The sequence below is a fragment of the Pelobates fuscus genome, chromosome 1, assembly GCF_036172605.1.
Source record: "Pelobates fuscus isolate aPelFus1 chromosome 1, aPelFus1.pri, whole genome shotgun sequence".
NCBI lineage: Eukaryota > Metazoa > Chordata > Amphibia > Anura > Pelobatidae > Pelobates > Pelobates fuscus.
This window is the reverse complement of record NC_086317.1, coordinates 392,604,329-392,617,916: the sequence shown is the minus strand read 5'-3', so window position 1 is coordinate 392,617,916 and position 13,588 is coordinate 392,604,329. Positions and strand designations below refer to the sequence as shown.

General features: G+C 45.4%; 1 protein-coding gene across 1 annotated transcript in view; it reads left to right on the top strand.

Annotated features, from left to right (window-relative positions):
* Positions 1-13,588, top strand: part of LOC134596214 (retinol dehydrogenase 7-like) — a 51,734-nt gene that overhangs the window by 20,627 nt on the left and 17,519 nt on the right. Inside the window, exon 4 of the mRNA XM_063444755.1 lies at positions 9,129-9,292. Within this exon, the coding sequence (XP_063300825.1) occupies positions 9,129-9,292 (164 nt within the window). The remainder of the gene's footprint in view (positions 1-9,128; positions 9,293-13,588) is intronic.

Below are 13,588 nucleotides of genomic sequence, written 5' to 3'. Positions count from 1 at the left end.
GTGTCTATAGCGTGTCCCTGCAGGCTTTTTAATGTAAACACAGTGTGCAGCACTGGCGTTAGTTCATATGGCAGATAATATGGGTGGGGCATTGTGATGTCACATGGGGGGACAAATTTTTCTTCAATCCTTGCACCGGACCTGCACACACACACTGCATACACTGACACAACACACACACACTGCATACACTGACACAACACACACACTGCATACACTAACACAACACACACTGCATACACTAACACAACACACACTGCATACACTAACACAACACACACACTACATACACCAACACAACACACACTGCATACACTAACACAACACACACTCTGCATACACTGACACAAAACACACTGCATACACTAACAACACACACTCTGCATACACTGACACAACACACACACACTGCATACATTAACACAACACACTCTGCATACACCAACACAACACACTCTGCATACACCAACACAACACACACTGCATACACTACCACAACACACACTGCATACACTAACACAACACACATTCTGCATACACTGACACAACACACACTGCATACACTGACACAACACACACTGCATACACTAACACAACACACACTCTGTATACACTGACACAATACACACTGCATACACTAACACAACACACACACTGCATACACTAACACAACACACACTCCGCATACACTAACACAACACACACTCTGCATACACTAACACAACACACACTGCATACACTAACACAACACACTAACACAACACACACACTGCATACACTAATACAACACACACACTGCATACACTAACACACACAGTGCATACACTAATACAATACACACACTACATTCACTAATACAACATGCACTCTGCATACACTACACACTAACACACTCACTGCAACCACTATACTGACACACACTCTGCATTCGCTACACATTAACACACTCTGCATTCAATACACTAACACACACTCTGCATCCGCTACACACTAACACACTCTCTGCATTCACTACACATTAACACTCTGCATTCACTACACTAACACACACTCTGCATCCGCTACACACTAACACACATGCTGCATTCACTACACATTAACACACTCTCTGCATTCACTACACACTAACACACTCTCTGCATTCACTAAACATTAACACACACTCTGCATTCACTACAAATTTACACACACACTACATTCATTACACTGACACACTCTGCATTCACTACACACTAACACACACTCTGCATTCATTATGTCACGATTCCGGGAACCCAACACGCTAACAGACACACACACACACACAGAAAAGGTGCCGTACCGGACCTTAGAGTGGCCGGGCTAAGCACACACAGAATAGTCAGGAGACAAGCCGAGTCAGGATAACCAGAAGACAGGATAACGATAAACAAGCCGAGGTCAAAGGGTAGGAGAAAGTCACAAAGTCAGTTTAACAAGCCAGAGAGTACGTAACCAGAAATCACAAGTTCAGAATAAATACTATACAGCAAAGACCACAACAGGGCAGGGAGGAACAGGAAAGGTAAGTATAAATACCCTAGGTTTAATTCTGATTGGATAACTTCCAATCAGAATTAACAATCACACGTGGGAGATATCTAAGCCTCCCACTGTGATTGTGGTACTGTTGCTTTAACGCCGGGTCACTCACGTGACCCCGGCGTTTGCATAAATTAACGACCTTCCAGCGTGCAGCGTTATACATGCTGCCGCTGGGAGGCGTGAAGGATGCGAGCGGCGAGCGGCGGAGAGGAGACGCCGCTCGCCGACAGGTTGGAGGAGGGGAGACCGCGGGCGGCGATGGACTGAGGGTGAGTGCTGCAAGGACCCCTGACATAACACCCCCCTCAAGGACCGCCCAATGGGCGGGAAGCTGAAGGCTTCAAAGGAAACCGCGCATGAAAGGAGCGGACCAAAGAGGGCGCGTTCACGTCAGAGGCAGAAACCCAGGACCACTCCTCAGGGCCGTATCCCTTCCAGTCAACCAGATACTGCAAGCGACCCCGAGAAAAACGAGAATCAAGCCAGGCAGCCACTTCGTACACATCACTAGAGACAGCGCGGAGGGAATCCGGACGCCTGAGAGGACCAGAGAATCGATTACAAAGCAGGGGCTTCAAAAGGGAGGTGTGAAAAGTGTTAGGAATACGCATGGAAGGAGGTAAGGCCAGGGAGTAGGACACAGGATTGACCCTACGCAATACCTTGTAGGGGCCAAGGAACCTGGTCGCGAATTTCATTGAGGGGACCCTGAGGCGGAGATTCTTAGAGGACAACCAAACCCTATCACCCGGAAAATAAGAAGGAGCAGCACCTCTACGACGATCAGCAAATTTCTTCTGAGTAACAGCCACTCGAGAAAGAGTAGCATGGACCTGATCCCACATCTTCCGTAAGGAGGTTAGGTGCTCGTCCAAAGCGGGTATTCCCTTGTCGGAGAATACGCCGGGAAGGACAGAGGGTTGGAACCCATAAGCAACCAAAAAAGGACTTAAGCCAGTGGACGAATGAGTCACAGTGTTTCTGGCGAATTCAGCCCAGGGAATGAGGTGAGACCAGTTGTCCTGGTGTGCATTCGTGAAGCAGCGTGAATACAACTCCACAGATTGATTCGCCCGTTCGGCAGCTCCATTGGATTGTGGATGATAGGAGGAGGTAAATGACAAGGAAATCCCCATCTCAGCACAAAAGCCCCTCCAAAACCGAGAGACAAATTGAGGACCCCTGTCGGATACGATATCCTGTGGTATACCATGCAAGCGGAAAACCTCGTTGGCAAACACCCGAGCCAACTGAACCGCAGAAGGTAGTTTTTTGAGTGGAATAAAGTGTGCCATCTTAGAGAACCTATCAGTCACAGTCAAAATTACTGTCATTCCATCGGATGAAGGAAGATCAACAATAAAGTCCATGGATAAGTGGGTCCATGGTTTCTTGGGTACGGACAGAGGCATCAGGAGGCCCGGGGGTTTAACAGTAGGGGACTTACACTGTGCACAAACACGACAAGCCTGCACATAATCCACTACGTCTTGCTTAAGTGAAGGCCACCAGAATTGTTGAAGGAGACCCTTGTATGTTTTGGTAACCCCTGGGTGACCAGCCATTTTGGCGGTGTGAAATAAAACTAACAATTTCTTTCTATCTTTTTCTTTCACGTATAATCTATCAACAGGTGTCTCAGAGGGTGCTTGGGTTTGGTATGCCTTGATACCATCCAGGAAAAGGGACGAAATAACCAAACGGGTAGCGGCTATTATCTTAGACGTGGGTACAATGGGTTCAGGAGCGGGGGAAATAGACTCCAAAGGTTCGTATTGTCGGGAGATAGCATCAGCCTTGACATTACGGTACGCAGGCCTATATGTGATAATGAACTGAAACCGTGAAAGAAATAAGGACCATCTGGCTTGACGAGAGGACAACCTTTTAGCATCAGCTATATAGGAGAGATTCTTATGATCAGTTATAACCAGGATTTCGTGTCTGGCTCCTTCTAATAAGTATCTCCACTCTTTAAAAGCCATCACAATAGCTAATAGTTCCCTGTTCCCGACGTCGAAATTCTTTTCCGAAACAGATAATTTTTTAGAAAAGTAACAACAGGGATGGAGGGGTTCGTTATAGGATAGTCTTTGTGATAATACAGCTCCCACACCTGATTCTGAAGCGTCTACTTCCATTACAAAGGGAAGGGAAGGATCGGGATGGTGTAGCACAGGGGCAGTGGCAAATGTCTTTTTGAGAGTCTCAAAGGCTTTAATGGCTTCAAGAGTCCAAAACCTGGGGTGCAAACCCTTTTTAGTCAGTTTAGTGATAGGAGAAATGACTGATGAAAAGTTTTTAATACACCTGCGATAATAATTGGCAAAGCCTATAAATCGCTGTATTGCCTTAAGGCCTTGAGGAAGAAGCCAAGACAACATGGCTTCTAATTTTGAAGGATCCATGCTGAACCCCTGTTCAGAAATGATGTACCCTAGGAATTGTACTGATTTTTGGTCGAATAAACATTTCTCCAATTTACAATAAAGACCATTTTGTAGCAATCTCTTAAGTACCTTCCTCACATGGGCATGATGAGACTCCAGATCAGGAGAAAATACAAGTATATCATCGAGATAGACCACGGCACAGACGTGTAGTAAATCTCTAAGGACATCATTTATGAGGTCCTGAAAGACAGCAGGAGCATTACACAGTCCGAAAGGCATAACTAGATACTCGTAATGCCCACTGCGTGTATTGAACGCTGTCTTCCATTCATCGTTTTCTTTTATACGAACCAAGTTATAAGCCCCCCTGAGGTCTAGTTTGGTAAAAAATCTAGAACCTTTGACACGGTCAAACAACTCAGTAATGAGAGGGATGGGATAAGCATTTTTAACTGTTATATTATTCAGGCCTCTATAGTCTATACATGGCCTTAAATCGCCCTCTTTCTTGGCAACAAAAAAGAAACCAGCACCAGCCGGAGAGGAGGACCTTCTGATAAAACCTTTACGTAAGGATTCCTGTATGTACTCCTCCATGACCTGGTTTTCTTTCTCAGAAAGCGGGTAGACCTTGCCCCTAGGAGGCATCGTTCCAGGTAACAAGTTTATGGCACAATCATAATCCCGGTGTGGGGGTAGTCTATCAGCTTCCCTTTTTTCAAAGACCAATGCGAGGTCTGCATACACAGGAGGGACAGAAACAGAAAGTGGTTTAGCTGCAGGCACATTGAGTAAACAAACGGGACGTAAACGGACCATACAGTCTTGTTGACAGGATTCCCCCCAGGAGAGTATATCCAAACAACCCCAATCAAGTACCGGGTTATGCTTAACTAACCAGGGGAAGCCCAATATGATGGCAGCTGTAGGGGAGTCAATTATTTGGAAGGTTATCCTTTCTTTGTGTAAGGCACCCACGGCCATAACCATTTCTTGGGTCTCATGGGTCACCAGAGGTTTCTCAAGTGGTCTACCATCTATGGCCTCAACGGCCAAGGGTGTGGCCTTTTGGATCAGATTCAAGGCTGCGGTTTTAGCAAAGTTCTCATCGATAAAGTTATCTGCAGCACCTGAATCGATCAAGGCTTTAGTTGTAACCGTGGTTTGATTGACCAAAAGAGTAACCGTAATGAATGGTCTGGAGATGGATACATGAGGGGAAAAAAATATAACACCCGAGGCCGACCCCTCTCTAGGCCTTAGGTGCTGTAGTTTCCCTGTAAACTAGGACAGTTACTTCGGAGATGCCCCCTCTTACCACAATAAAGGCACAAGCCCTCCCTTCTGCTGTACGTTCTTTCAGCTTCAGATAAGCCTACAGCACTTAATTGCATGGGTTCGGGAGGTGGTTGATTAGGGGGAGGTAATGCTAGTAGTGCAGTACTGGGTAAAGCAGGTAACCCCTGTGTATTCATCCTTCTTTGACTACGCCTCTCTCTTATACGGTTGTCAATTAGAATGATATAATCTATTAGATCATCCAGAAGAACAGGCAATTCCCTGGATGCTATTTCGTCTAATATGTAAGCGGCCAAACCCTCCTGAAAAGCTGTTACGAGAGAGTCGTTATTCCAAACCACTTCAGCTGCCAGAGTGCGGAATTCAATGGTATAATCCGCTACAGATCTACTGCCCTGTCGGATCCTAAGCAGAGCTTTGCCAGCAGAAGCAAACCGGCTGGGCTGATCAAACGTAGTACGTTGTAGAAAGTCTGCAAAGGACATTGGGGACGTGTTCTCCCACATGGGGTTGGCCCATGCTAGAGCTTTCCCTGACAAATGGTTGATCAGAAAAGCAATTTTGGTTCTGTCAGTGGGGTAGGAGCGCGGATTCATCACCAAATGAATATCAATTTGGTTGAGGAAACCACGGCACGATGCTGGATCACCGCTATAGCGCTGAGGTGGCGTCATGTGAACCACGTGAGCAGGAGCGGTTACTGGATCAGGACTGGGTTCTGGCCCAGCAGCAACAACTTCTTGAACGGCAGGTTGCAAGTGGGCAGTACGAGCCAGTATGGTTTGTAAAGCCTGGGCAACTGATCCATACAATGGTCTAAACCATCCATTCTAGCCTCCTGATTAACTAGGAGCTGTGGAATGTCAGCAGGTTCCATAATGGCCCTGTTGTAATGTCACGATTCCGGGAACCCAACACGCTAACAGACACACACACACAGAAAAGGTGCCGTACCGGACCTTAGAGTGGCCGGGCTAAGCACACACAGAATAGTCAGGAGACAAGCCGAGTCAGGGGAACCAGAAGACAGGATAACGATAAACAAGCCGAGGTCAAAGGGTAGGAGAAAGTCACAAAGTCAGTTTAACAAGCCAGAGAGTACGTAACCAGAAATCACAAGTTCAGAATCAATACTATACAGCAAAGACCACAACAGGGCAGGGAGGAACAGGAAAGGTACGTATAAATACCCTAGGTTTAATTCTGATTGGATAACTTCCAATCAGAATTAACAATCACACGTGGGAGATATCTAAGCCTCCCACTGTGATTGTGGTACTGTTGCTTTAACGCCGGGTCACTCACGTGACCCCGGCGTTTGCATAAATTAACGACCTTCCAGCGTGCAGCGTTATACATGCTGCCGCTGGGAGGCGTGAAGGATGCGAGCGGCGAGCGGCGGAGAGGAGACGCCGCTCGCCGACAGGTAGGAGGAGGGGAGACCGCGGGCGGCGATGGACTGAGGGTGAGTGCTGCAAGTTGCGAGCAGCCTCCCCTCCTAGCCGCCCGCGGACCCTTGACACATTACACACTAACACACACTCTGCATTCACTAAACTATGCACACACTCTGGATTCACTATACTGACACACACTCTGCATTCACTACACTAACATACACTCTGCATCAACTGTACACACAGCATCCACTACACAAACATCCTGTATTCACAGTACACACACTACATCCACTATACACAGACACTGTGTCTAATACACACACTACATCCACTACAGACACTGCATCCACTAAACACATTTCATCTAGTACATACAAACACTACATCCACTACACAAACACACACTACATCACTGTACACACACTACATCCACTACTCAAACACTCTCTGCATTCACTACACATTAACACTCTGCATTCACTACACTAACACACACTCTGCATCCGCTACACACTAAGACACCCTCTGCATTCACTACACATTAACACACTGCATTCACTACACTAACACACACTCTGCATCCGCTACACACTAACACACTCTCTGCATTCACTACACATTAACACACACTCTGCATTCACTACACATTTACACACACTCTGCATTCACTACACATTTACACACACTCTGCATTCACTGCACTAACACACACACTACATTCATTACACTGACACACTCTGCATTCACTACACACTAACACACACTCTGCATTCATTACACACTAACACACACTCTGCATTCACTAAACTATGCACACACTCTGGATTCACTATACCGACACACACTCTGCATTAACTGTACATACAGCATCCACTACACAAACATCCTGTATTCACAGTACACACACTACATCCACCACAAATTGAAACACTCTGCATTCACTATACACAGACACTACGTCTAATACACACACTACATCCACTACAGACACTGCATCCACTAAACACATTTCATCTAGTACATACAAACACTACATCCACTACACAAACACACTACATCACTGTACACACACACTACATCCACTACACAAACACACACTACATCACTGTACACACACTACATCCGCTACACAAACACACACTCTGCATTCACTGCACAAACAGTATCTAATACACACAAACACTACATCCATTACACACATTCTTATTCACTTCCACTATACACACCACATTCAGTTCCGCATCATTGTCAGATGACTAGGTAGGGTGTGGGCAGGCCCGGGAGGGAGGGGGCGGGGGGGACCAGGAAGTTCCCTCTAGTGGCTGTCTAATAGACAGCCACTAGGGGAGGACTTAACCCTGCAAGGTAATTATTGCAGTTTAAAAAAAACTGCAATAATTACACTTGCAGGGTTAAGGGTAGTGGGAGTTGGCACTCAGACCACTCCAATGAGCAGAAGTGGTCTGGGTGCCTGGAGTGTCCCTTTAAGCCCCTTCTTCACTAAGGCTTCATCACACCACATGGCAGCTGCTTTCTTCTGGAAGGAAAGAGAAGGTGATACAGCTCCCAGCAGTCAGTAGCACTGGATCACTAAGTAAGCCTAAAAATGTATTGTGCTGGGGAGAGAGACAAACAGGGATGGGAAGAGACATGGAAAGGAATATTTGAGGAGAGAGGTAGATGATTCTGGGGGGGGGGGTGAGGGTTGGAGCTAGAGAAAGAGGGAAATGAAGCTCGGGAGGAAAGAGGGACATGGAGCTTGTAGGGAGAAAGGGAGGTGAAAAGCATATTAAGCTATCAATACCTTAGCCCCCGCACCCTGATTCCTGTCTTGCAACTGTCATATAATGAATACTATTCTCACAACCTGTGATTTACATTAAGGACTAAGTGGGGCAGAGACATTGCACTCAGACCACTTCAATGAGATGAAGTGGTCTGGGTGACTGTAGTGTCCCTTTAAAAAGTACAGAATAGAGTCAAAGTGCAAATCACAAAGGAGGTTTATTCAATAAACTGTGAATTGTAGAAAATGTAAATGTGCATAGCAAAGTCCAAGCTAAAATAGTGAAGATGGGACTGTGGCTGCTTTGGAGATATTTTTCAGATCAGCTGTTTTTGCGTAAAGGTTGCTACTGAGTTTTGAAATCACTATAATTGGAGTTTAGTGATTTAATTGTAACAAATATTGAGAAAGCTGCAAGGTTTCCTCAGAATATTCATTAAAAACCATTCATTCCTTAAATATACATATATTATATGCATATTGAGATACAAGTCATGAAATTCCTACTTGAAAAAAGTGCAGAACAGGGTCCCAGAGTAAATCATGTTTCATCTTTGTCGATGCTGAAAACGGCAAAGCTTTCTCAGAACATATTTTTAAATTGTTTAATTTATTTTCACTACAACCATATTTATAATATTATATATTACACATTATTTTTTTTTATACTTTGTTTCTTTTGACTAGACGTGAACTCAAACCTTTTGGTGTGAAAGTTTCAATTATTGCACCAGATTTCTTTAAGACATCAATTTTGGATTCAGAGCGACATCAGGAAAATATAAAAAAAGTCTGGAGTAATGTTTCAAAGGAAATTAAAGACTGCTACGGACAACAATATTTTTATTCTTGTAAGTGATTTTTGTATTGTTTACATGAAAGGTTTGGTCAAGTGGCAATTAATACATTTTTACAAACTCTATTACTGTGTTTAAAGTCAGAGGGAAGCAGAACTTCTGAAAGGCTCAGTCTACTTTACGTAGATTGTATTACTAGTCTCACATATGTTTCAGGGAAACCTGTTAGATTATTATTATTATTATTATTATTTTATTATTTATACAGCGCCAGCAAAATTCTGTAGCGCTGTACAATGGGTGGACTAACAGACACGTAATTGTAACCAGACAAATGGACGCACAGGAACAGAGGGGTTGAAGGCGCTGCTCAATGAGCTTACATGCTAGAAGGAGTGGGGTATAGTGACACAAAGGGTATAGGTAGGTATAATGAAATAGGTTGCTAGAAAAGTATTCACTGGGAATTTAGTAGGTTAAATGTGATAGTTGCCGGAGAGGAGTCATGGGGTGGGGGAATGAAAATCCGTTAACAGTTTAAATGATATGCTTTCCTGAAGAAGTGTGTTTTCAAAGATCTTTTGAAGGAGTGGAGACGGGGGGAAAGTCTAATGGAGAAGGGAAGGGAGTTCCATAGAAAAGGTGCAGCCCTGGAGAATTCTTAGGGGCGAGCATCAGAGATGGGAGTACGGACAGAGGATAGACATAGGTCTTCGGCAGAGTTCAAGGGGCCTCGACAGGACATACTTGTGTATTAGGGAAGATATGTTGGCTGAAGTAGCATTATGTAGGGACTTGTAAGCAAGCACCAGAATCTTAAATTGAGCCTTATATCTAACTGGAAGCCTAGGTAGGGACAGACAGAGGGGGGAGGTGTGGGACGTGCGGCCAGACAGGAAAATGAGCCTTGCTGCGCGTTCATAATAGATTGCAGCGGTGCAATCTGGGAACACATAAGACCACTGAGAAGGGGATTGCAGTAGTCAAGATGAGAGAACAATGGCATGGATCAGCACCGTAGCTGCATCTGGTGTTAAATCAGGGCGGATGCGAGCAATGTTTTTGAGATGGAAGCGTCAGGATTGGGCGATCGACTGGACATGAGGTGTGAAGGAGAGGTTGGTCTGTTTTGGACAGGTTAAGTTTAAGGAAGTGAGCAGCAATTCAATTGGAAATTGTGGAGAGGCAGTCAGAAACATGAGTCAAGATGGGCGGAGAGAGCAGGAGAGGACAGGTAGATTTGCGTGTCATCTGCATATAAATGATAATGGAAGCCAAGGGAACTGATGAGTTTACCTAGGGAGGCAGTATAGATGGTAAACAGTAGGGGACCAAGGACTGAACCTTGGGGGACACCAACATAGAGGGGTTGGGGAGAAGAGGCAGAGCCAGAGAAAGAAACACTGAAAAAGCGCTGGGAGAGGTAGGAGCAGCACCAGGAGAGAGCAGTATCTCGTAGACCGAGATTACGGAGAATGAGAAGAAACGGTTGATGATCAACAGTGTCAAAGGCAGCAGAAAGATCAAGGAGAATTAGGACAGAGTAATGGCTGCGAGATTTAGCAGCAATTAAATCGTTGGATACTTTGGTCACAGCTGTTTCAATAGCGTGATGAGTGCGGACTGAAGTGGGTCAAGCAGAGAGTTGGATTTGAGGAAGTCTGTCAATCTCGCATACACAACTCTCTCAAGGATCTTGGAGGCAAACGGCAATAGCAATATAGGGCAGTAGTTGGATGGGGAGTTGGGATCGAGGTTGGGCTTTTTCAGAATTGGCGTTATGGTTGCATGCTTGAAGGGTGAAGGAAATGTGCCGGAGGAAAGGGAGAGATTGAAACTTTAGTGAGAGGAAGAGCAAGAGAGGGAGACAGAGTGCGGATGAGATATGAGGGAATAGGATTGAGGGAATAGGTGGAGGGGCGGGAGGACCGGAGCAGAGCAGAAATCTCTTCTGTTGTAGTAGGTGTGAATGAGCATAGAACAGTGAAGTGAATGGGGTTGGGTGATGTATTGGAAGGGGAGGGAGAGACATTAGAGACCTCTTCCCTAATTGTAGAAATCTTCTTAGTGAAGTGAGTTGCAAAGTTTGAGGCGGACAGGTTGGTAGGAGGAGGGGGAGCAGCAGGGCGAAGGAGAGCATTAAAAGTGTGAAATAGGCATTTGGGTTGTTGGGACAGTGTGCTTATGAGTGTAAGCCTCCGACCACTTACCTTATCAGGCCGCCAATCTGCTGACATCGGGATCGGTTGGACCACAGTTCCCATGCCAGGAAAGGATGCATTAAGTGGCAGGGATGACGGCCGCTATGCGCCCGCCCCTTTTAAGGATGCAGTGAATGTATACCGACTCAATGAGGTCAGAAGAGCTCTAAACAACACAGCTCAACGCACACGTACCTTTTGGGGGCGTGGTTATGATAATCACGCCCCCAATCATATAAAAGCCCAGTCTGCCTCTGTTGTGGTTCCTAGGGTGCCTTGTGTCTCTAGTGTCCCCTCAGCGCGTTCCTGTATCCTGTAGTTCTTCGGTTTTGACCTGGCTTGCTTTTGACTTTTCTGATTTCTGGTTTCCCTGACTCAGCTTTGTTCCTCGCTATTGTGTATTTCTGGCTTCCCTTGACCTTGGCTTGTTTCTGGCATTTCTTGTAGTTTCTATTTTATCCGGCCATTGTAAGGACCGGCTTAAGGACTTTCTTTCTCTCTCTATTATACTGGTGGTTTTCACTCTGCATATTGGGTAAAAACGTTACAATGAGGGTGTTGAAGTAATTTACTTTTGCAGAGGAAAGAGCCAGAGTGTAGGAGCGCAGCAAAAATTTATAGTGGTTGAAGTCAGGTGCAGAGTGAGACTTTTGGAGATTTCGGGTCAGCCTGGTGTGCCAGGGTTGTAATTGGGAACGCTTGCTGCGTTTAAATGTAGGAGGTGCCATGATGTCTAGTTGAGAGGAGAAAGTGGAGTTGTAAAATGAGGTTGCAGAGTTAGGGCAAGTGAGATTTGAGATGGGTAAAAGAAGAGTTTGGAGTTTGGTGGAGAAATGCTGGAGATCAAGGCTGTGGAGGTTTCTGCGAGATTGGAGAGTTGAGGATGGTGAGATTTGGGTATGGGATATGCCAATGTCAAAGTTCAGCAGGTGGTGGTCAGATAAAGGAAATGGAACAATGGAGAGATTAGAGGTGGTACAGATATTGGTGAAGATGAGGTAAAGAGTGTTTCCTGCTGTATGAGTTTCTGAGGTAGACCAATGTGTGAGGCTGAAGGACGAGGTTACAAAGAGCAGACGGGAGGCATCAGGGCAGTTGAAGTTGTTGATTGGCATGTTAAAGTCTCCAAGTATGAGGGAAGGAGTGCTAGAGGAGAGAAAGTGGGGTAGCCAGGAAGAAAAGTGTTCAATGAATATCCTAGGATTACCGGAGGGGCGAATGATGATGGCAATTTTTAAAGGAGTGGGCTTAAATATGCAGACAGTGTGAATTTCAAAGGAAGTAAAGCATAGGGCAGGGGCAGGGAGGATAGGTTGAAAGGTACATTGAGGGGAGAGAAGGATAGCTTCACCACCTATCTTTACAGTTGAGTCTGGGAGTGTGGGAGAATTGTAGTCCACTGAAACATAAAGAGGCAGGAGTAACAGTATCAGAGGGGGAAAGCCAGGTCTCTGTGAGTGCTAGTAGTGTGCGGGAATTAGAGATGAATAGGTCATATATGGCTGTTGATTTAATATTGCTACAAATGGAATGGGCGTTCCAGAGTGCACACTGAATGTTGATAGAGGAGGATAAACTGCAGGGTATTTGGATGAGGTTTGCGTTGTTTCTAGTTATTTTGGTGTGAGCACACGAGGTGAAAGGCCCTGGGTTGGGAGAGACGACACCAGCTGTAAGAAGTAGAAGGAGAGATAGTGACAGGAGATGTGAATGGGTTTTATATGGGCAGGGTCTAGGTTGAGATTGGGTGGGAGCAGGAGAGAACGAATAGAGAAATGAGTGCAGGGTATGAGATGAGAGAAGAGGGGAGTGTAATAGAGATGGATTAATGTGGATGTGATTGTGTTGTTGAGGGAACTGGGGTAAGGAGATATTTTGATGCTGAGGGAGAGGAGAGAAAAGGAAAATAGTAGAAGATAGAGCATTGCTCAGACGAGTAAGTACTTTGAGAAAGCAGAGTGGGCAGAAGTAAGGAGAATGAAGTGTTAGGGGTTAAGGGAGTGTAGGAGTGTTCAGAATGCAGGTAGTGTTTGTAGCTGTCATTTCTAATTATCTAAAATTGTATGTGAGATTCTATCTATAAATGGAATAAAGAGCTTGCGGTGGTGAGGGGAGGGGTGGGCGGGCAACTGAGAACTGTTCTGGTTTC